General features: G+C 38.6%; 1 protein-coding gene across 3 annotated transcripts in view; it reads left to right on the top strand.

The window, feature by feature from the left end:
• WDR44 (WD repeat domain 44) overlaps positions 1 to 24,307 on the top strand; it is a 61,440-nt gene that overhangs the window by 11,640 nt on the left and 25,493 nt on the right. For 2 of the 3 annotated variants that reach the window (XM_077826019.1, XM_077826021.1), the window contains exons 2-8: positions 4,925 to 4,961; positions 11,359 to 11,433; positions 12,129 to 12,786; positions 16,833 to 16,915; positions 18,045 to 18,140; positions 22,567 to 22,703; positions 24,016 to 24,099. In XM_077826019.1, the coding sequence (XP_077682145.1) occupies positions 4,925 to 4,961; positions 11,359 to 11,433; positions 12,129 to 12,786; positions 16,833 to 16,915; positions 18,045 to 18,140; positions 22,567 to 22,703; positions 24,016 to 24,099 (1,170 nt within the window). The remainder of the gene's footprint in view (positions 1 to 4,924; positions 4,962 to 11,358; positions 11,434 to 12,128; positions 12,787 to 16,832; positions 16,916 to 18,044; positions 18,141 to 22,566; positions 22,704 to 24,015; positions 24,100 to 24,307) is intronic. The other variant, XM_077826020.1, reaches the window with a different exon arrangement.

Genomic DNA, 24,307 nt, shown 5'->3' with positions numbered 1-24,307 from the left:
GCTGCTCCCCTTGGAATGCTGTTCCAGAACGTCATTCTGACAGTTAGAAACCTTCGCCTAATTTCAAGCCTAAACTTGTTGATGGCCAGTTTATATCCCTTTGTACTTGTGTCCATATTGGCACTTTACTAAAATAGCTTTTCTCCCTCCCTGGTATTTATTCTTCTGATGTATTTATAGAGAGCCATCATATCTCCCTCAGCCTTCTTTTGGTTAGGCTGAACAAGCCAAGCTCCTTGAGTCTCTTCGCATAAGACAGGTTTTCCATTCCTTGGAGCATCCTGGTAGCCCTTCTCTGCACCTGTTCCAGCTCAAATTCCTCTTTCTTAAACATGGGAGACCAGAACTGCACATAGTATTCCAGATGAGGTCTCACCAGTGCCTTGTATAATGGTACTAACACTTCCCTGTCTCTACTGGAAATACTTCCCCTGATGCATCCCAAGACTGCATTAGCCTTTTTCACAGCTACATCACCTTGGCAGCTCATAGTCATCCTGTGATGAACCAAAACACCCACGTCTTTCTCCTCCTGTCACTTCCAACTGATATGCCCCCAAGCTAATAGGAAAAAATCTTCTGGTTAGTCCCTAAATGCATGACTTTGCACTATTAAATTTCATCCCATTTCTATTACTCCAATTTACAAGATCATCCAGATCTTTTTGTATGATGTTCCAGTCCTCCTCTGTATTAGCAATACCTCTCAACTTTGTGTAATTTGCAAATTTTATTAGCGCACTCCCACTTCTTGTGCCAAGGTCAGTAATAAAAATGTTAAATAATATTGGTCCCAAGACCAGTCCCTGAAGAACTGCACTAGTAACCTCCCTCCAGCCTGACAGTTCACCTTTCAGTATGACCCACTTTAACCAGTTCCTTATCCACCTTTCAATTCTCATTAATCCCCATCTTCTCCAATATAACTAATAATTTCCCATGTGCAGTTGTACCAAATGCCTTACTGAAATCCAAGTAGATTAGATCAACTTGATTTCTTAGACAAAGGAAATGCAGTAATCTTCTCAAAGAAGGTGATGTATCATTGACAATGCAGGGCTAAATATCTCCTGTTTTCCCTTGCACTAAATTTGTCAAGAAGCTGTTCAGTGGTGAAGACATTAATCTTCATGAAGTCTCCACTCTTAGCTTGACAGTCTACTAGCTTGGAGCTGCCCAATAAGGGGAAACAGGGAGGAGGAGGCCTTTTATAGCCTGGTCAGTTTTAGAATGAATAGGTAGGTTGAATGGATGCAAGAGCAAGTTCTGCAGGAGGCTGCTGGTATTTTCAGTTTTAGATATTCTAATAAACTGGTTATGTTTGTGGCTGTCCCACTGGCTCATTTTTTGACTCCTGCTTTGCCTATTAAACCCTTTTCGTTCGGGTGTAGTGACGATGGCAGTGATATAATAACTTAAGCTACTCTCTAAACATTTCATCTGCATTTAACTGAAAATCAGTTTTGTTGGAAAAGATTTTTCTGAAATCTGTTATGCAGGGCTGAGCCTCTAACTGCTAAATATCAGATAATGGGATCATAGAGCTGATAAATTTCCTGGAGGAATATCAGATTATATTCAACAGCACATTCATAACAACAGTATTCATTTGCCTTACGCTTTTGTTTAGTACATGACATTTCATTGTTAATATAGCATAAAGAGACTTCCTAATTGAATTTTTCATGATGGCTCAAACTTCTATAATGGATTAATATTTGTACCAAATAAATTTCATGTCTTCCATACATGTATTTATGAAATTGCTGCTGTTCATATACAGAATTGTAAAATCAGTGTCTGATGAAATAGAACTGAGTGTTAATTTTAGGGGGCTGGGAAAGAGAAGGAACCCATTACAGAACAATATTAACAAAACCTCTTATTGGTAAAGGTGCCTACTAAAAATTTTTTTGTGTGATGTACTTGTTACGCTGAGTTATAAAGGCTTAAAAAGGTGACCCACTCATGCCCTGGAGGGACAAGCACTGACATTAATGAATAATTGAAACGAAGTACACACAAGCCTAATGAACAGGTTTTTTTATTCTTAGTGCACCACAGATTGCTCTGAAAATTATGCCACCACAACCAAGAACAATTATGGCAGATCATCTGAATGCCTTATTATGTTGAATAGATGCCACAGCAACAAAAAACTTTTACCTTTAATGTGACTTTTATTCAGTAGCCTTATCAAATACTTGTTGTGTTATACCTTGTGATACCTTTGACATTCTTATTGTATTGTCTTTGTAAGCATTCTGTACACTTCAGTAATACATCAGAAGTGGAAAATAATTAAGTGGAACTTGTGTGTGTTTTCCTGAGAAACTGCAATTAATTATTTTGAATCTAAAAAAATCTACCCACGGAAGGCGGGAAGAAGAATTAAATTGGTTTACTGTACTACTTACTTCATATAACTAGTGAAGGAATGTGAGGGGGTGTTTCCCTGGTGTGTTTCCTTGCTTAGAAATAATCACTGTTAGCACTGATAGTTACATACGTATATAACTTTGTTTAGTATTACTTTGTAACAGGTAGGATGTCCGAAATATCTTTGGCCACTATGGTCATTTAGATTGTAAGTTCTTCAGGGGAGGGACTGTCTACTGTTGTGTTTGCACAGTGTTTAGCATAGCGGCCCCCCATTCTTGGTTGGTCCTTGTGCACCACCACAATAAACATGTTTAATAATAATACTAAGGAACAAAGTACTTCTAAGATTTATGGCTGTAGTGACATGGTACTGCGTATGTCAATGCTCCTTTCTCCTTTTCAACTTAAAATCAAGGGGTTATAGTACAAAGTCATGCTAGTTGGAAATACAAAGTGGTTAAGGATAGCTGCTGGGAAGAGGGAGTGAGGAAGGAGAGGGAAGTGAGTGAGTGAGCATCTTCCCAAGCAATATGTTAAGAATAGCAGTAAAAGGCACATACTGATATTTGAGTGAAGTATTGATTTATTGACCTGAACACCTTGGTCAACATTTACTTCTAGTAATTGTACATCGTAATCACTGAAATAAGTTACTATCTATATTACTACAAATATTCTGTATATCTCTGGAAATCTCTCTCCAATGCACAGATGAATTTCAAAAGCATATTGTTTTTTCCTATTAAAGAGATGCTGTCAACTTGAAATCTAGCCAATTTTTAAAAAGAGCTGAAAGTAGTTTTGTGTACTGTACCTTACTTTAATAATAATAAAAAACACCACAGAAATCCCAGTCCATTCTTTGAAGGGCCTTCTTAACTAAAAAGAAAAACTTGACTGAAGTAAGCCGAGTAAATATTTTTCTCTGACCTTTCAGTTTATTTTTTTAGTTGTCTCTGGTGTAACAATGGTAGTCTTTTTAAAAACAAATGAACCAAAAAAAAGATGGTAATTACTTGTTTTTCAAGTTGATAGTGTCCCTTGAAACTGTCATTCTGGAAAAAAGATGAAGAAAAGGGTCTGGAAAAAACTATTCTCTTAGGTCTTGTCTATACTAGAAAGGGTTTGCTGATATGGCTGTACCAGCAAACCCTCTTAATGGAGTTGCAGCTTTTACTGCCAAGAGTTCTTCTGCAGGTGTTATGCCAGTTTCTTGAATTAAATAAGCTATTATCAGCAAAATAACTCTTTTGCAGGCATAACTATGTTTACAATGGGACTTTTGCTGGCACAGCTAGATTGGTTTAGGGATGTAATTATTTTTTTCACACTTCTAACTGACATAACTAGGCCTAATCAATTAGCAAGCAAGGATTTGATTATGTATGTGGTTCATCAAAGGTGTGGTCACTGATCTCTGCAGCCAGTTAAAATTCTTGAGCAGTCTTTTTACCGTAGCTTCAAACTTTGATGCTCTCATTGGAGGAAGCAAACTATGGGCAAACAGCCCATAATAGGCAGAGGTTATGGTGTATGTAACTTTAAGGGCCCTGAAGTCAAAACACTGACTCAGCACTATTCAATATAAGAGTATCTTCTGGAACACCAAAAATCAAGAACAGGTTCAGGAATTTGGGTACATTGCAGAAGTAAAATAAACCAGTGAACTTTCCATTGCTGTCAACCTGAAGTATTTTTCAACCAGTGGCCTGAAGATGAGTAGCTCTCTGGTGCCCAATCCCTTTCTCTAATTAGGTTTATTGGAAGTTGCGCTTCAGATTGGAAGCTAATGTAGCTCTCTGGCTCTGAATGTAAACTTCTAGAGGCCAATTGTCCAAGCTGCTTGTCTCAGTCCTGTGGCTGGCTGGTGGGAAGGTGTTCTTATCGCAGTCCATGCTAGTTGGAACTCTTGGTTGCTGCCTTTATGGAGAGGCTGAAGAATGAATGGACTTGTCAGAGATGACACACTCTGTCTGGGCTGAGGCACTTGACTGCTGTCTCTTGGAGTTTGCACTACTTTTCCTTTTAATGAGGGCTTCAGTTTTCAGTGATGCTTCTCTGTCATCTTCCATGAGCAATAACTCTATTAAAATCCCTCTGATTAGAAATGATCAATGGCCACAGAGATGGGATAGCATCAGTTTTATAGAAGGGATGGAGGGCAGGAGAATCCTATTATTTTGGTTCTTAGAAATTGCTTTTGGCTGGGCATTTCAAAGGAGATTTAGGGAGTTATTTTCCCAGCTCCTGTCAAATTTCAAGTGACAATTGAGCATTTAACTCCCTTCAGCTTCTCTGAAAAGTCTTCACTGTGAGTGCTGAGGAACCTGTGGTATAATCACTTGGTCTTCGTGTAGAAGAGGCAGACACAATATTTTTAAACTGAAAATTCAGAGTAAACCACCAGTTTAGAGAAGACCTTTGTCATTGTGATTTTTGTATAGTGAAACTTCTACTAAGTAATCAAGGGAAGGATTCATTTTTGGAGCTTTGGGATTTTTTTGCATACTTTCATCTAAATCTTTTTTCCTTTTTTTTCTAGCAGGTCACCGACAAAAGTTGGGTCCCATGTATTGAAGGTGTGTCTCTCTTTATATAATCTTAAATGTTTGTAATCTGACAAATGCTTATGTAACATGCCTGACTGTAAGTCCATAATATTGGTTCATATTATATAGCTGCATGCGTAGGCAGAAAATGGCAAACTAAGGATGAAGCTTTTTCCCAGATCATACTTTCCTTGTTGTGGGTTTGTTGACTTTTTATGCTTCCACTTTTTTTAAGTTTAAACTTTTCTTGTTTCCTTTGGCTTAAAAAATAAAAAAAAAAGAAAAGAAAAATGGACCCGCATGCTTTGACTAAAGAGCTAATAAATGGTATCCTTAAATTGGCAGAGTTTTTAATTACTCAAACAGTATATAGAGGAACTGGACCCATCTTTTTTTGTTTTATATTCAGATACAGGAGTATGTCAGAGTTTTGGTCACCTTGATTATATTGACTTATTTCAAATCATTGACTAAAATTTCTATTTGTATTTTGGTGACAGAAGGCAGTAAAGTGTTTTATGCTTCAAAAGCTACCACTTCAGGTTACGTGAAAGCAAAACTCTAAATTTAGCTTATCGAGGCAGCATCACCACTTCCCACGCAGGTAATTAGTATGCTGTTTCTCTGCACAATGACAGTGCAGCTGAACCTCTGGCATTTATTAAGTAGGTCAGGAATTGGTATATATACGGATACAATTCATTATACAGGTTGGGAGAAGGACCAAAGGCGATGCTATGCAATAATCTTTTATGTGGAGTAAAGCAGGACTGGCGTTTTCTGTCCCAGAAGTGCTGGGTAATCCGTAGTGAAAATAGAAATATTTTGATTCATCAACAGTGGTAGAAAGTAAGTCATAACACTGTCCCACAGATAACAGCATATCTTTATTCATTCCACTGTAATGTGATTTAGGAGGAGAGATTTAGAAAAGTCATTGACTTAATTCTGTCGTTACATTTATAGGTGTCTCACCTGGTATCCTGCTTTAATTTCAATGTCTCCTTGACAATATGGTGTTAAATGTCTAAACTTTTCAGTAAATGTAGTTCCATTTAATTCTGACAGAAAGTAGTACGTGGATGTGGATTGAGTTGGATTCCATGTATCACTGGCTAAACTTTGAGTGAGAATATTTGGCTATAATCTAAATTTTTAAGTATATGCAGTGGCTGGGCACTACTGTTAGTTGCGTATGGGGTCCTCACCATGTTACTAATTTTCATTTTTCATTAAGGAGCGTCTTCCTAAATCACTTCACCTTCAAAAGTCAGCCTTGTATAAAAGCAGACTATCAGTTTCACCACTTGGTACCATTATCAGTTCATTAAACTTGTGACCAGCCGTACAGTTGAAGGAGTTTGGGATCTTTCTCAAGTCCAAAGTCTACTGTGTTAATGTCAACAAAAGTGGAAATTAATCTAGCAAGCTTGTTGAGGCATGGACTACAGTGGGATGTATTTGTGTCAAAATGTATTTGCTTCTTGTCACCTTGTCAGTATGCTTTTGAATAGCCTAAATTAAAATGTTGTAGGAGTTTATTATATGATGTCTTGTCACTAAGAGTAATTAGAAAAAGTACATTAAAATATACAAGTATTTCTATTATGGGGAAAATGCCTATATATCCTCCTGTTGAGTAATATTGCTCATTAATTAATTCTTTGATAGAATAATGGCAGGTGCTTCTTTATTGTATATTAATGCACATTTCTGGGCCAACACTTAAAAAAAAAAAAAAAAAAAAGAAATGTGTGCGCCTAAAGTTAGGGTTTCAAAAGACAGCTGAGCTCCGCTGAAGTCACTGGTAACTGCTGAGAGCTCAGTAACCTGATGTGTAACCAAGCTGATTTGGGTGCTTGAAATCAGGCTCCTACTTTTCAAGAACTTGCCCTTATTTTCTAACTTTTCAATTCTAATTGTTGGCGTGTATTATAGACAATTCTCCCTGTTCCTTCTCAGGCCATAAACATGTTGACTTCTGATTTTTAACTGAGATTAGTTAAGGGGTTTAATTGTAGACCAAACTGGCTCCCATTCAGCGGTTAAAATTTGGTCTGATATTACAATTTTTTGACAAACTTGATATTGCAGTAAAAGCTTTGTTATCCGGCATGTTGTGGGAATGGGGGGTGCCAGCCAGTTAACTAAGAGTTATACTTACCAATGGATTACCAATTTTCAAAGAATTGGAATACAATAAAATGAATAAACATTCCTATTCTTGCCCTTTACAAGATGTGGACAAATATCTATTTTCTTTTTTAATGTCAACACAACTCTCTTAGGCTTCTCTCCTTTGCTTTTCACTGGTATTTTGGATGCTATAATGGTGGTGATATTTTACGATAGACACAGGACAATACACCAAGTAATAAACCAACCAATCACAATGGCGGATGCAAACAGAACAGCATTCAGCTCTTCTTGGCTAACTAAGTCCGACTGCTCTCGGAAATACTCGGGTTCCGAATAGCTTCGGCATTGGTCCTGGTTACTAGATGAAAGATTCGTGTTGGGAGGTATCAGAAATGCCCGTTTCTCGAACTTTCCAGTTGGTAAAGTGCTGGATAGCACATCTTTTACTGTACTAGGTTACTAAAATCTAGAAAAAACAGACCAAATCTGCTTGCAAATTCATACCAGAATGGTTGTCATTTCAAATCTCTATCAAGATACAGTAGTCTGCAAAATAAAGGGCTTCAGCCTCTGTCAAGAAACCATAAATACTGAGGTGCTGTAAAATGCAAAGTGCATGTACGTGTTAATATATATGAAATGTCAGAAATCTTTTCACTTTGGCTATGAATTTCAGATGAAAACTTCTGACAGTTTGAAGGCTTAATGAAATAAGAGGCCTGGATGGGGATGGGAGGGAGCGCTGTTCAATTCACATGAAAATCACTGCTTCCTCATTTGCTCTGTCTTCAGACCAGAGGCGTAGAATAGCGTTCACTGCATCCGAGTTCAGAGAATCAAGTGTGTTCATTTTACATTGCTCCTGCCTTGGTTTTACCTCTTTGCAGGTTAATCATTAAATTAATGTCAGATGACTCTTCTCAGCCAGTCGTGCACCAGGATTTGTCTCTTCTGTGTAAGAATAGCTAATACTGGCCTTTGCCTGTGGGTTTGGGCTTTAAGTGCCACCCTTTCTTTTTTTCCACACCATTGTAAGCCATATAGTATGTGAGTTGCAGAGTATCTAAAAGCTTACGGATCAGCATATGATCAATATTCTGTCAGCTCAAATGAAAACTAGCTTTTTTTGTCCACTTAGTGGCGTTGAAGAGGAGAGAGTGAATTCCTAATAAATAAATTGCAATAGCAGATGTGTAAGGAACACTTCCACTGATTATACTGGAAAATTGATGTCACTATCTTTTTTCTATTCCTGAAAAATGCTCATTTTTGCTCCCTGGATTAAGCTTGAACAAATGGTGGTGGTCTCCTGAAAATACTGCACAGAATGCCATATCAGAGCAGCCAGTAACTATTTAGAAAAGCTGTTCAAAATGTAATGTCTATAATTAACTCGAATAGCATATTTAAATTAAAGAAATACTTTTTCTTTTGGTCATTTTTTTGTCATTGTATGAAAAGTCCACACTTTTAACTTTCAGTTGTAGGTCTTTACCCAATCTCTAAAATGTTCAAAATTAAGGTTAGTTACTTGACCTAAATAAGTGGCTAATATTTTAGAATTGGGTTCCAAATGTTTGCTTTAGGTTTTAGTGTATTTAATACACTTAATATATAACTTTGTTGTGTCAATTACACTGTTTTCATGGAGCTGCTGCTATGTAAACTTGCTAAAATTTATGCTACATTGTACTTTTCTTGGCTAAGTATGACTGGGGGTGAAACAAGGTGCTCTAAGGGTTGCATTGTATGTTTAAAATTTGCTCATAAAGTTAAAATATAACTAGTGGAAATGCTATTCAGATGAATGGTGCAAGATGCAAACTGCCCTACATGTGAAAGTATTTTCTAACCACAACATTTCTTATTTTTGTAACAAGTAAATATCCCATAAGAATCACACTTTTTTTTTTTTTTAGAAGGTTAGGTTTGGAAGGGACCTCAGAAGGTCTTCTAGTCCAACCCCCTGCTTGAAGCAGGACCAGTCCCCAATTTTTGCCCCAGATCCCTAAATGGCCCCCTCAAGGATTAAACTCACAACCCTGGGTTTAGCAGGCCAATGCTCAAACCACTGAGCTATCCCCCCCCCCCCCCAATGATTTAATGACTTTCATTTTAGGGTGGAGCAGTTTTGTCTGTCTGTGGAGCAGTAAACAATTGCTTAAGTATTTTCTTGTTTGTGTTCATTAAACTTCGTAATGAAATGAGTGTAATGTACTGTACTGCAGTTTCATTAGATTCCAAAAGCATCTGAGTGAACATACCTTTGTATTTAGCTGTATTAACTAGTATTGCTATGCCAGGTGTTAAGCAGTCATAATTAGGAAAGAATACGAGGTTGTGAATTTTCAAGAGCTCAAAGACTTATTTGTGATTGCCAGATGTGATTTAACCTGGCAACTGCTAATCACATTACACTTGCTATTGTGAGTGATGGTAGTACTAGGTTTTAAAAATGTGAAAATTCTGCAAGTACGTACAGATCACTTGTATTGAGCTAGTTTTGCATAATCAAGACAAACTTTATGTAAACTATTATAAATATAGCTGTGTTGATCCCAGTATATGTGGAAACACAAGGAGGTAAGGTAGTGTCTCTTACTGAAACGAATCTACAAATGACTATATACAAAAACCCATGTATCACCAAACTTACCTTCGCAGATCCAGCAACCGCTTCAGACACACCAAAAGATCTGTTATCTACAGCCAGGCACTCAGCTACCACTGAATTTGCTCTGAAGAGAGAGTCAGGGATACACGCACCTAAACATACTTAAAACTACCTTTACCAAGCAAGGACACTCTACCAGAGAAGTAGATCGCATAATAGAAAGGGTCACCCAAATACCCTGGGAGAACCGACTTCAGTACATGGGGGGGGAAAAGCCACTGACAGCTCACCCCTAGTTGTCACTTACCACCCCACACTGGAGCCCTTATGGAGAATCATCATCAAACAATTACAAAACCATATTTTATGGGGACCATATCCTGAAAGAAATCTTTCCTGAACCCCCTTCTCCGGCTTTCAGACAACTCCCAAACATTAGTAAGCTCCCCATGGACCAGGACACACCAAATCAAAATGGCACCAGAACTTGCCAGTACAGTGGCTACAAAACCTCCAGACATGTCTCCACTCCTATGATAATGAATACCACTCACAACGCATCTTTCACGATTTATGGATCCTATACGTGCCTGTTACAACATGTAGTGTACCTCATCTCGTGCATCAGATGCCCCAGTAACAACTATGTGGGTGAAACGAGACCATCTCTGCCCTCTAAATGAACTCCCAGAAAAATAAGACAAAAATGCCATCTCATCCATCAGCGAACAGTTCACAAAGTGATCGCTTCATTTCTGACCTCTCGTTCCTCATCCTGACACATACACAACACCTTCAAAAGCAAGCCTGGGAACTTAAATTCATAATGCTGCTAGACACAAAAAGACATGGACTTAACAGGGACACTGTTTTCATGGCTCATTCCAACAATTTGCAACACACTGCATGCTAACCCTTACTGGTCCACTTCAAACCCCTTTTGCATAACAATCTAATCCTTATTGCTCACGAATCTCAAGTGACCTGCAACATGTTACCCCTTATGCTTACTGTCTGTCCCACTCTGATTTTTTTCCCTAGACCTGAAGAACTGTGTGTGGTTCAAAAGCTTCTACCTTCCACCAACAGAAGTTGGTCCAGTAAAAGATATTACCTTACCTACCTTCTTTCTCTTATAAATGTTTAATTTTTCCTAATTTTCATTTGTTGCAGATTATTAAATATGCTTGCATTTATTTCTCATAACTCAACATTATCTTCCATTTGGTTATTTTAGCAACAAAGTCAGAATACTTTTTGTGACATTTCAATGGGAAAACACTGGGTTTCATAAGCACAAGATTCTAATGTCTGTGTAGGATCATTTAGATGGAAGGAGTTTATCTTGTGATAGGCAGAGATCTTATCAAGCACACCTAAAATAGCAAGAGAATAGAAAATTACTGAAATTAAGTGACTTTTTTTAGTTCTCAGCGTAGTGTGTGTTGTCAATTTCTGTGATTACTCCAGTGTGACACCTTCTCCAGTTTACTCTATGAATTACTACTTAAGCTTGTCAGTATGACAGCAATAAAACCAGTCTTCAAATATAGCGGAATGTTTGCCCCCTTGGGATATTTTGCTGCTTTGCCGTTTAATTTGTATCTTTGCTAAATTACCTTTCTTATTGAGGAATTTTATTCCGTTCCTTATTACTGATGGTTGTTTTTACAGGAAACAGACAGCAATATACCCAGAGTTGCAAATGAGGCCCTGATACAGGAAGTAAAACAAGATGACTCTAAAGAGGTTGGTTAAACATCTGTTTAGCAGTGTGTATAAAGTCTAAACTTAGATTTAGAGTTTTCTTAGCTGAATTAAAATATTTTTAAAATTAATTTTTAATATTTTTAGCAATATATTGAAATTGGAATCAGTAAGTTTTTAAATTACCTTAATGCAAAGTTTTTAGAATTAGTTATTGTAAACAGCCCAAATGCTGTTCATTTAGGGGAAATCAAACTAAATATGTTCAAATAAAAATTCAGGATTTGTGGTCACTAAATCATTTGGCTACTTTACGGTATAATAAACAAGGGGAGTGAGGGGGATGATAAATGTCCAAAAAAATTAATCAGATTAGATTTTTCTGTGTTTTGTTACAATCTTTTTAAAAATATAAACTACACTAAAAAGCAAGAAAATGCTGTTTACGTTTTCTGAAGTCACTTGACCCCATTACCACTCGAGTGGGTGTATTTCTGTACCCAGCTTCTATCCCCCATAATTTTGTTTAAAAAATGCTGGAGGGTAATAATTATATTAATATTAATATTTAATATATTTATTGATGTCCTTATTTTCATTATAAAAGTGAGGTAACTTTTCCATAGACACTGAGACTTATCCTATGCTTGGCATGGACTGCCTGACAAGTGTGCTTTAGGAACTCTTCCTTCCTATATTTGTATGTCTTGGCAAACATATGTTTTGGGTTTTTTTAGATTATTGACAGTATTATAGAAGAAAGCCAAAAGGTACAACAGCTAGAAGATGATCCTTTGGCTTCTCAAGGAAAAGAACTAACTGATCAAACTTCAGATATAAATACTTGGATTCCTGGAGCAGATATCCTTAGTAATATTCCTGAACTACTAGCTACTGAATCAGCATTACAAGAAGATACTCAAGAACCTGTGACTCAGAGTACATGTAAGGAGGCAGAAGTGGAATCCAGAGGGTTTTTTTTGCCTTCTGACCATACCGTTGAGCATCAAGAAGGTGAAACCACTAATAAACTAGCAGAAATAATAAATGCAGCTGAAGAGCTTAAAATCACTGAATCTTACTCACCAAAAGAAACATCTAAAGATGAGGAAGTCACAGAAGTGAAGCAGACAGATATTTTAGAACAGGTGACTTCTGATTTCTTACCTACTAAAAATCTTACAACAGAAGAAATGCCTCCAGCCAAACCCCCAAGGCAACTTAGTGTAGAACCTGATATAGTTGCTAGCACTAAGAAATCTCTTCCAGCACGTCCGCCGCCTCCAGCAAATGTTCCTCCTCCTAGACCACCACCACCTGCTCGGCCCGCTCCACCACCACGGAAGAAAAAGAGTGAATTGGAGTTTGAGGTGCAAAAATTATCTGGTTTAGAAGGCAAGTATATGCTTTGCCCTAAGGTATTGTGTCCAGATTAGTGCACCAATTTTCTGTCTTTAGACGGTTGACATTTTTCTGCTTTTCAGAAGTTACTGAACCTCTTGCTTTTCTTTTGGTGAGCTATCCTTGAATTAAAGAGGAGCAATCAACTGAACAATCACATGGCATTTTCAGATATCTGCATGAGTTAGGAGCCGAGGCCCTTTGAAAGTCAACAGGATTCGGGCTGTTAACTCACATATTTTCTTTTGAAAGTCTCACTCCATACTTCTGTCAGAATTTTTCACCTGCTTTTTTTCAGAACACCTAAAAACAACAGAGCAAGAGAAAGCAATGGAAATATTTTCTCTATTTTCTTTTCTGTGTTTGCACCATTTTGTGATCAGTTTCACTGTTCCTTTATCTTTTCCCTGCTTATGTCTCTTCTGCACAGCAACAGGAGTCTAAATGTTTTTTAAAAAGTAGTGATTATAAAGCCACAGATTAGATGTGGGATTCAGTTCTGTTTTTGGCTAGATGGCTATGTTTATGGCTAGATCTTTAGAAGTAATGTCTTTCTTTAGTATTCATATTGGACTTTCTAAAACTCTGTACTCATGACTTTTAGTTATGATTGTTGCCCATACTGTAGGTATCTTACTACCTCCTTCTACTAATGATGGTTGGATGTGCATATGTATTGGCGTGTCAGAAGTAAACATGAGACGCAGTCCGGAATCTAGCACCATGCCACTTTAATTATGTACTGTCCCAGAGAATTGCCCAGCAACAGTAGGACAGCTGATTAGAAACAGTAATCAGTTCACAAAGATCACATTAAACCTTCAGTACTAAATTTCTGATGCAATGGCTGTCAAAAATAATTTTTAGTCCGAACCAAAAGAAGCTTGATCTTCTGGCACTCTGTCAACTATTTCTGCATAGGAGAGGGCTGTCTTTTATGTTGAGAATAGTGTAGGACAGAAAACTGCAAGTTTGATAGGCTATAAAATATACTTTGAGCAAGATAGAATTCTTGTGGTGAAAGGTAAAACACCCAGCATAGTACACATGAATTTGTGTATATACATATAATTATAAATCATAAATTTTAGTTTTCCAGTAATGATTTTCCCCATATGTATTGTCTGAGGATTTGGTTTTTAAGCAGGGCACAGCCCTAATGAAACTCTTTGATGAAACATTCCACTAGGAGGAAAATTAACCTTTGCTCCAGCAAATAAAGAAATGGTGTAGTTTCAGTATGCCAAAAGTCAACATAGATAAATTTTTGGGTGAATTTTAACCACTGTATGATGAAGAGAAGGAGTTAGAGATGTCATATTGTAACTGTATAATTTTAGATCATTACAGATTATTTCAGTTCCTGCTAATTCTAAAATTATAAATGACCTGTAAAATATTCTATAATAAATATTTATTTTCAGAGATTACTATGGGGGAAAACAGTTCAAGAGAGTTGGAAATTTTTCAAAGAGACATTATTAAGGGAACAATAAGATCAAACTATCTCACTGTGTAGGAAAGTTAGGAAGTAATGATCTGAAACTCAAAACAGAGTCTTGCAAAAAGTGGAAATAACACAACGAGATTAAATTAGCTAGAGATGTAAAGCATAACAAGAAAATATTCTACAAATACATTAGAAGCTAGAGGAAGTCCCAGGACAGGGTAGGCCTATTACTCAATGGAGGTGGGAAACAACAGAAAATGTGGAAATGGCAGAAGTGCTAGAAGACTTTTTTGTTTCAGTCTTCACCAAAAAGGTTGTTAGCATTGGATGTTTAATGTAGTGAATGCCAGTGAAAATGATGTAGGATCAGAGGCTAAAATAAGGAAAGAACAAATGAAAAATTACTTAAATGTCTGCAAGCCACCAGGGCCTGATGAAATACATCCTTGTATACTCAAGGAGCTGGCTCAGATATCTCCTCAGTCATTAACGATTATCTTTTAAAAGTCATGGAAGATGGGAAAGATTCCAGAGGACTGGAAAAGGGCAAATATGGTGCCAATCTATAAAAAGGGAAATAAGGACAACCAGGGGAAATTACAGACCAGTCAGCTTAAGTTCAGTACCCAGAAAGATAATGGAGCAAATAATTAAACAATCAGTTTGCAAACACTTAGAAGATTATGAAGTGATAAGTAACAGCATGGATTTGTCAAACCAACCCGGTAGCTTTCTTTGATGGGGTAACAAGCCTTGTGGATAGCCGGGAAACAGTAGATATGGAATATCTTGACTTTACTAAAGTTTCATAATGTCTCACATGACCTTCTCATAAAGAAACTAGGGAAATACAGCCTCGTTGGAGCTACTGTAAGGTATAAGTTCTGGGTCTGGTTCTGTTTAATATCTTCATCAGTGATTTAAATCAGGGGTCTCCAAACTTTTTGAATCATGCACCCCCCATGGCCAGCTCTAGGGAAGCAAAAAAAGAGCTGCCGAAGAATCAAAGGTCCAGGAGCACTGCTGCCCGCCATGCCGGCGGTGCTTCTCCTGCCACGTGCCCGCAGGGGTGGTCTTGCGCACCCCCTAGGGTGAGCGCACCCCACCTTGGAGATCACTGATTTAGATAATGGCATAGAGAGAACACTTATAAAGTTTGTGGACGATACCAAGCTGGGAGGGGTTGCAAGTGCTTTGGAAGACAGGATTAAAATTCAAAATGATCTGGACAAACTGAAGAAATGGCCTGAAGTAAATAGGATGAATTCCATAAGGACAAATGCAAACATCATTTTGGGCTGTATTAGCAGGAGTGTTGTACGCAAGACACAAGAAGTAATTCTTCCGCTCTACTCCGTGCTGATTAAGCCTCCACTGGAATATTGTGTCCAGTTCTGGGTGCCACATTTCAGGAAGGATGTAGACAAATTGGAGAAAGTCCAGAGAAGAGTAGCAAAAATGATTAAAGGTCCAGAAAACATGCGAGAAGATTGAAAAAATTAGGTTTGTTTAGTCTGAAGATTGGGGGGAAGAGGGGCATAAGTTTTCAAGTACATAAAAGCTTGCTACAAGGAAAAGGGAGAGAAAATTGTTAAGCAACGGGCTTACGTTGTAGCAATGGCAGCTTAGGTTGGACATGAGGAAAAACTTCCTAACTGTCAAGGTGGCGAAGCACTGGAATAAATTGCCTATCCAATGATAGATAAATTGGAATATCTATCTTTGGAGATTTTTAAGAGCAGGTTAGACAAACACCTGTCGGACATGGTCTAGATAATACTTAGTCCTGATGTGAGTGCAGGGATCTGGAAGGATTCTAAGTTTAAAGAAGCTATTACATTATTGTTTCACCAGAGTACGGTATCTGCACCTGCACTGCCTGTCTTCCTCAGTAGAAATAGTTACCTAACATAATCTTGTACAAGGAACAGAACAATGAATATGGTGTATTCAGCAGCTTGGTATATAGCAGGCTTCCCAGAGTTGTGCAAATTGCAGCTGAAGCATGTATAATGTATATCTCCATGCTAATAAATAGACAAGAGCTGCTCAGGCCCTAGGGGGGAAAAACAGTAACATAAACATTTGCTGAATCATAAAATATCAGGATTTGAAGGGACCTCAGGAGGTCATCTAGTCCAACCCCCTGCTCAAAGCAGGACCAGTTCCCAGTTTTTGCCCCAGATCCCTAAATGGCCCCCTCAGTGATTGAGCTCACAACCCTGGGTTTAGCAGGCCAATGCTCAAACCACTGAGCTATCCTCCCCACCTGGGTAGAGGGAGTAGAGGTTAGTAGCAAAACTTATTTTCAGGCTTAAATGATCCCCTTTACTGGTGTTGGATTTGTTTGCATAAGAAATCTAATTGGCAATACAGATTACTAATACTGTTTGATATTTATTTCAGTTTGAAAAAGGTGGTGTATTAATGTAACTTTGACTAAATTATCTCTATTCTGGTATTGCAATTTTAAATAAAAAAATTTCTAGGGCATATAATACTATCAAGATGCACCTTTTTCTAACCTGCAGTTGCTTTATAGTTCCTAGAGAGAATTTAACAACTGGTGGTCTCTTTGCTTTGAATACAGTGACAGAATGCATGGCCAAAGATTCTCAGCCTTCTTTGGATCTGGCAAGCGCAACCAGTGGAGATAAAATAGTTACTGCACAGGTTAGTGAACTGTTCTATTATTATGCATTGTGGTTATCTGGAGTTGCATTCATGTATCCGGGCTGCATGTGTGTGTACACAGACAAAATGAAAAGATAGTCCTTGCCTACAAATGAAGTAAAATCTTTGGATGACCTTAATAAAGTATTTAGAAATCATACCGAATGGGTTCATTTAAATAGGCACTTTCACATCATAACAAACTTGGAGGAATCAAAGGTCTGCATATGTGTAGCTAATATTGTGTAAAATACAATGCAGCAAAAGGAGAATTAAAATAATAGAGACAGCATGTTTTTAATTCTTGACAGTCCTTTAATGCAGATAGAGCCTCCCACAAGTGCCTGTGTCCTCGAGCTGACAACAGGTAGCAGCGCACTTAAATGCTTTCCCTTCCTTCTCCAGGTTCTCTCTAACCCCACCTACCTTCATCCCAACTAGTCCTGGGGAGAGCCAATTACAATAGAAAATACATTGACTTTGTCAATATTTTTTAGTACATCTCTCACCAGTGAAGGGTTTTTTTGTCTGAATAATATTTTTCTGTCTCCCAGTCCACCTTTTGTTTGATTATACAGTAGATTTTTGACAAAGTTGCTGCAGCTGAAATTGTGTCCAAATTCACTTTAGAGTTAACTCCATTATAGCCAGTGAAGTTGCCCAGGGATTTGTTTGATCCTGAGCTTTCACCACAGGATGTAGCAAGAGAAAATGAGAGAATCGGAAAGTCACTTAAATATAAGCACAGTCACCCTTGGGTGGGATAAAGGCAAGGGAAGCTATTTGATCTTGGGGCCCAATCTTTCACAGGTGCTCAGCATCCACACTTCTTTAACAGAAGTCAGTTGGAGCTGCAGGTGCTCAGCACTTGCAAATATCAGTATTGTGTATGTGGCGGGCAATCTGTATAGCTCTTCATTCAGAGTTTAATTTCAGAATACTTTATTTATAAACATTACATGTACATTTTTCAAATGGAAAATGATTATCTTTATTTTTCTGGAAATATCCTGTAATGTAATTGCCAATTTGCACTTCTGGAATTATAGTGAAACTAATATACTAAAAGAATGTTTGAAGTAAATACATATATTTATATATATATATCTATGCGCACACACAACTGCAGGAAAATGGAAAATCAGCTGATGGACAAACAATACCAAATGAATTGCTTGGACCACAAAGACCCAGATCTAACTCCGGAAGAGAACTCACAGATGAGGTATTACTAGCACTTCTATCCAGTTTTCTTATGTGTGCTTTTCCTTTCCAATTTCAGAGATGGGTTAGAATAGTCATGTTTCATCACCCCTGCTCATGCACTGTTGAACCATGGTATCCTGAGGTGGGGAAAAGGAAGGCGCGGTAGGAATGGTGCAGAGCAACACTATTTTTCTTCACAGGCTAGGCGTTCCAGTGAATCAAGGGCTGTGAATGCTCACAAAGTGTTTAAATGCCTCTGTGTTGAGTGTACTGGAATTCCAAGAGTGTTTGGCTGCATATTTTATTAGAAGATAGAGTATTTTCTGTTATACTTATGACTAAGGATATGCTTATGTTATGGAATCCGTGACTTCCAAAGACCTCTGTGACATTTTCTGCTTCAGCACCTGGGGCTGCGGGACAGGAGCTGGCAGCCAGCGGGGCCCCGGCAGGGTTCCAGTGACAGGCAAAAGCCTCCTCAGGGTCCCCCTTCAGGTTTCCAGCCACAGACAACAGCCTCCTCAGGGTTTCCCTGCAGGGTTCTAGTGATGGGAGGCCCTCCTCAGGGTTCCAGCAACTCACCGGGGACAGCCTTGCAGGGAGGGGGAAGAACCCTGCAGTTCCCAGCCACCATGGTGGCAGGGGAAACCATGGAGCTGCAGCAGCAAAAGTCACAAACAGGTCATGGCTTCCCTTAATTTTTGTTTATTGCCCGTGACCTGTCCGTGGCTTTTGCTAAAAATAACCATGACAAAATCTTACTCTTACTTATGACTTGTGTGTATTCTTATCCGTTCTGACATTATAGGATTCCCTCCCCTCATAAATAGGTACTAGCTGTCTTGTTGTTGGAATAACACTGTAAGCTTTGTGTTTTCTTCATGCCTGTCCCTTATGTATCTCTTTCTTCATTCCATACCTTAAATTTGTACTAGTTATTGCAGCAAAATTTTAGATTCCATTCATAAGAGCATAAGAATGGCCATACTGGGTGAGATCAATGGTCGACCTAGCTCAGTATCCTGTCTTCCGACAGGTTTCAGAGTAGCAGCCGTGTTAGTCTGTATCCGCAAAAAGAAAAGGAGTACTTGTGGCACCTTAAAGACTGTCAAATCTATTTGAGCATAAGCTTTCGTGAGCTACAGCTCACTTCATCGGATGCATGCAGTGGAAAATACAGTGGGGAGATTTTATATATGCAGAGAACATGAAACAATGGGTGTTACTATACACACTGTAACGAGAGTGATCAGGTAAGGTGAGCTGTTACCAGCAGGAGAGAAAAAAAACCTTTTGTAAGGATAATCAAGGTGGGCCATTTCCAGCAGTTGGACACTTCCGACAGTGGCTGATGCCAGATGCTTCTAAGGGAATGAATAAAATAGGGCAGTACATTGAGAGATCCATCCCGTTGTCCAGTCGCAGCTTCTGGTAGTCCAAGGTTTAGGGACACCCAGGTCATGGGGTTGCATCCCTGACCATCCTGGCTAATAGCGATAGGTGGACCTGTCTTTAAAATTATTCTTTCTTGGATTGCTTTCCCCCACTCCATTCTCAAACAAAGTAGCATCATGAGTGGAACTTCCAGCAAGTTTAACTTGTCATGCATCTAAAAAAGATGGAGGAAAATCTTTCCTCAGATCAAATTAACATCTTCCTAGTAAAAAGAAAAGGAGTACTTGTGGCACCTTAGAGACTAACCAATTTATTCGAGCATGAGCTTTCGTGAGCTACAGCTCACTTCATCAGATACATACCGTGGAAACTGCAGCAGACTTTATATATACACAGAGAATATGAAACAATACCTCCTCCCACCCCACTGTCCTGCTGGTAATAGCTTATCTAAAGTAATCGTCAGGTTAGGCCATTTCCAGCACAAATCCAGGTTTTCTCACCCTCCACCCCCCCACACAAATTCACAGTATGCCAACATTTTTATGGCTGATTTAGAACAACGCTTCCTCAGCTCTCGTCCCCTAAAGCCCCTACTCTACTTGCGCTATATTGATGACATCTTCATCATCTGGACCCATGGAAAAGAAGCGCTTGAGGAATTCCACCATGATTTCAACAATTTCCATCCCACCATCAACCTCAGCCTGGTCCAGTCCACACAAGAGATCCACTTCCTGGACACTACAGTGCTAATAAACAATGGTCACATAAACACCACCCTATACCGGAAACCTACTGACCGCTATTCCTACCTGCATGCCTCCAGCTTTCACCCTGACCACACCACACGATCCATCGTCTACAGCCAAGCTCTGCGATACAACCGCATTTGCTCCAACCCCTCAGACAGAGACAAACACCTACAAGATCTCTGTCAAGCTTTCTTACAACTACAATACCCACCTGCGGAAGTAAAGAAACAGATTGATAGAGCCAGAAGAGTTCCCAGAAGTTACCTACTACAGGACAGGCCTAACAAAGAAAATAACAGAACGCCACTAGCCGTCACCTTCAGCCCCCAACTAAAACCCCTCCAACGCATTATTAAGGATCTACAACCTATCCTAAAGGATGACCCAACACTCTCACAAATCTTGGGAGACAGGCCAGTCCTTGCCTACAGACAGCCCCGCAACCTGAAGCAAATACTCACCAACAACCACATACCACACAACAGAACCACTAACCCAGGAACTTATCCTTGCAACAAAGCCCGTTGCCAATTGTGCCCACATATCTATTCAGGAGACACCATCACAGGGCCTAATAACATCAGCCACACTATCAGAGGCTCGTTCACCTGCACATCCACCAATGTGATTTATGCCATCATGTGCCAGCAATGCCCCTCTGCCATGTACATTGGTCAAACTGGACAGTCTCTACGTAAAAGAATAAATGGACACAAATCAGATGTCAAGAATTATAACATTCATAAACCAGTCGGAGAACACTTCAATCTCTCTGGTCACGCAATCACAGACATGAAGGTCGCTATCTTAAAACAAAAAAACTTCAAATCCAGACTCCAGCGAGAAACTGCTGAATTGGAATTCATTTGCAAATTGGATACTATTAATTTAGGCTTAAATAGAGACTGGGAGTGGCTAAGTCATTATGCAAGGTAGCCTATCTCCTCTTGTTTTTTCCTCCCCCCCCCCCCCCAGATGTTCTGGTTTAACTTGGATTTAAACTTGGAGAGTGGTCAGTTTGGACGAGCTATTACCAGCAGGAGAGTGAGTCTGTGTGTGTATGGGGGTGGGTTTTTGGAGGGGGGTGAGGGAGTGAGAGAACCTGGATTTGTGCAGGAAATGGCCTAACTTCATTATCATGCACATTGTGTAAAGAGTTGTCACTTTGGATGGGCTATCACCAGCAGGAGAGTGAATTTGTGTGGGGGGGTGGAGGGTGAGAAAACCTGGATTTGTGCTGGAAATGGCCTAACCTGACGATTACTTTAGATAAGCTATTACCAGCAGGACAGTGGGGTGGGAGGAGGTATTGTTTCATATTCTCTGTGTATATATAAAGTCTGCTGCAGTTTCCACGGTATGTATCTGATGAAGTGAGCTGTAGCTCACGAAAGCTCATGCTCGAATAAATTGGTTAGTCTCTAAGGTGCCACAAGTACTCCTTTTCTTTTTGCGAATACAGACTAACACGGCTGTTACTCTGAAACCTGTCATCTTCCTAGTGTCATTAGGAAACATATGGCTTATTAATAAACTAAAAAAATGAATGGTGGCATGAATAAGCCAACCTAGAACTTAATCATTGCTGTCATGGGATGACAGACCATGTCTAGGACATCATTAGGTTAAAGTGCCTTTCAAAAGATGTCCTTGTTTTGTCCTATCTAGGACTCAACTGTTCTAGCCCACAGGGCCCCCTGGTGAATAGAGGTTGGCAGTAGGCAGATAAGATGGTCCTCTCTCTTTTCCATTTGGACATAAACCTAAAGTAAAGTTTGAAGAGAAGGATTTCAGAATTTTGGAATTTGCATCTTATCCAATCTGCTCCCTTATTCAGTTTTCTAACTGTATAGTGGTACAACTGGCTATTAAATAGGGCAGTATCAGTTACCAAATATCGATTCAGAAATTGAAGGTAGTTGAGTTTGCATGTTGTAAAACAGAAAACAAGTTAGGTCTGTGTTCTGCAGAGGTCACATAGAATGCTTCCCTTCACACATCTAAAATCTGTAACTCTACCCGTATAATCCAGTTAGTTGTGTCCTTTCTTTAAAGTGCTATCATTAGCATTCTACATGTCTAAATCAAGACAATTTATGAAAAAATCGTTCATATAATGCAGTATTGTAAGGCATAGAGTGTACTGCAGAATTTCCCAGTAAAAACCACATACAAAATATTCTGGTATATAAGGTATCCTTTTTTTCTTTAGAATCCTCTAAAATCGTTGTTTTAAGTCTCAGGACTTAAGGCACCCTCATTAATGTCAGATTCTTCGTATTTTCTTTACTGCAGGAAATTCTAGCGAGTGTAATGATAAAGAACCTTGATACCGGTGAAGAAATACCATTGAGCTTGGCAGAAGAAAAACTGCCACCAGGCATTAACCCTCTGACGTTGCATATCATGAGGAGAACTAAGGAATATGTCAGGTATGAATGAAAATGGCTTCTAGCTGTTCATCTCAGATAGCTTGTGATATATTGTTCAAATATTGCTGTTTTGTTTCTGTACTCATTATTTTGTTTAAAGCCTTTTTTAACGGAAGCAAGGAAGTATGTTTCAACCCATCCATCTGTTTGTGTTGTGTATAATTTGAATGCTGTTACCTGGTTCTCTCTGACATTAGCTTATTTAATTAGGTAACAGAGGATATCGAATGAAATACTGTATTTTTAGGATAACTGACCACTGGACAATAAATCTCTGACTGGATCTGCAGGTGTTCAGCATCTCTGAAAATCAGCCTTAACTCCAAACCAGACAGCAGTAAATATGCATAATGTTGTGTTGCTTCTGACCTGAACTGAATGCATTTTATTATAACCAAATAATAGGTGCCTAAGAAGTAGTTAAAATAAATTTATGGGAGAATAAATATTAAGAGGTCATTCATGCTTTGAAATTCTACGGGCACAATTACAGTTGAGTATTCTACAGTCTCCATCCTATTTAAGCAGGTTTATAATTTCTCTTTTGAGTTCTTGAATAAGTTCGGAGATTGTTGTCAATTGACCTTATGGTAGACTGTCGCAGATACTTGATGCTGATCAGCAAGTCATATTTTAATGCAGAGATCTCTAAGCCCTTAGCATAAATGTCAGATAGGAATTTGAACACTTGTACTGTTTATAAATACGTATAGCATTGGACAAAATAATTTTCAGACAGCCACATAAACTTCTGTGTGCGAAGTTTTGCTTTGCATTATTTCTTCCTTCAGTATTGGCTTTCTTAGATACATATTTGCTTAACATCTACAATTGGAAACAAAGTACCATAATGAAACAGAAGCATCTGTAACATGTTGTGAAACAATAAAAAGTTGTTATACGTACAAATAATTCGTTAGCCAATTCATGTATTTAGTCTGCTTCAGACATTTTTCAAAACACAGACGAGAAAGAATGTGGCCTTTCAGGATATTTGAATGTACATAAGGTAATAGATAACATGTACCTTGAATTGGTCGCTCTGGAGAGAGATGTGTATGCAGTTTGTCTTAATCAAGGTACCGAATGCATTGTATCTGCTGACTACAGCTATTGCTTGCTGAACACGATGCTGAACATTATTGGAGGCTGTTGAACTTACTAATTGACTCCTAAATCAAGAGCTATCAAGATGTGTGATATAAGCAGGAATCTAAATATATGGTTTAATGCTTAATAGAATGATGCTAGCACTTTAATTTGTGTTAAGAGCTGTTACAGTATTTTGCATATAACAGTGTATATTTCACAGCAATGATGCAGCACAATCTGATGATGAGGACAAAATGCAGACACAGCAAACTGATTCTGATGGAGGAAGGTTAAAACAAAAAACGTAAGACTTTAGGCCTCTTGTTTCACTGTTTTATGTGAACTACCAGTGTCTTTAGAAGTACAAATGTTTTGTTTTCATGTAATGATCTGTACTCTGGTCACAACTTGTCCCCCCCTTTCATGTTTCAAAATGATTTCAGGACACGGGTCTGAAATCAGTTATGACTACTACTACATATTAAAAATAGGTACCTATATTTTACCCTAAT

The sequence above is a fragment of the Eretmochelys imbricata genome, chromosome 9 (assembly GCF_965152235.1).
Source record: "Eretmochelys imbricata isolate rEreImb1 chromosome 9, rEreImb1.hap1, whole genome shotgun sequence".
NCBI classification, from domain to species: domain Eukaryota; kingdom Metazoa; phylum Chordata; order Testudines; family Cheloniidae; genus Eretmochelys; species Eretmochelys imbricata.
The sequence above is the reverse complement of the archived record's forward strand: the minus strand, read 5'-3'. Positions and strand labels throughout refer to the sequence as shown.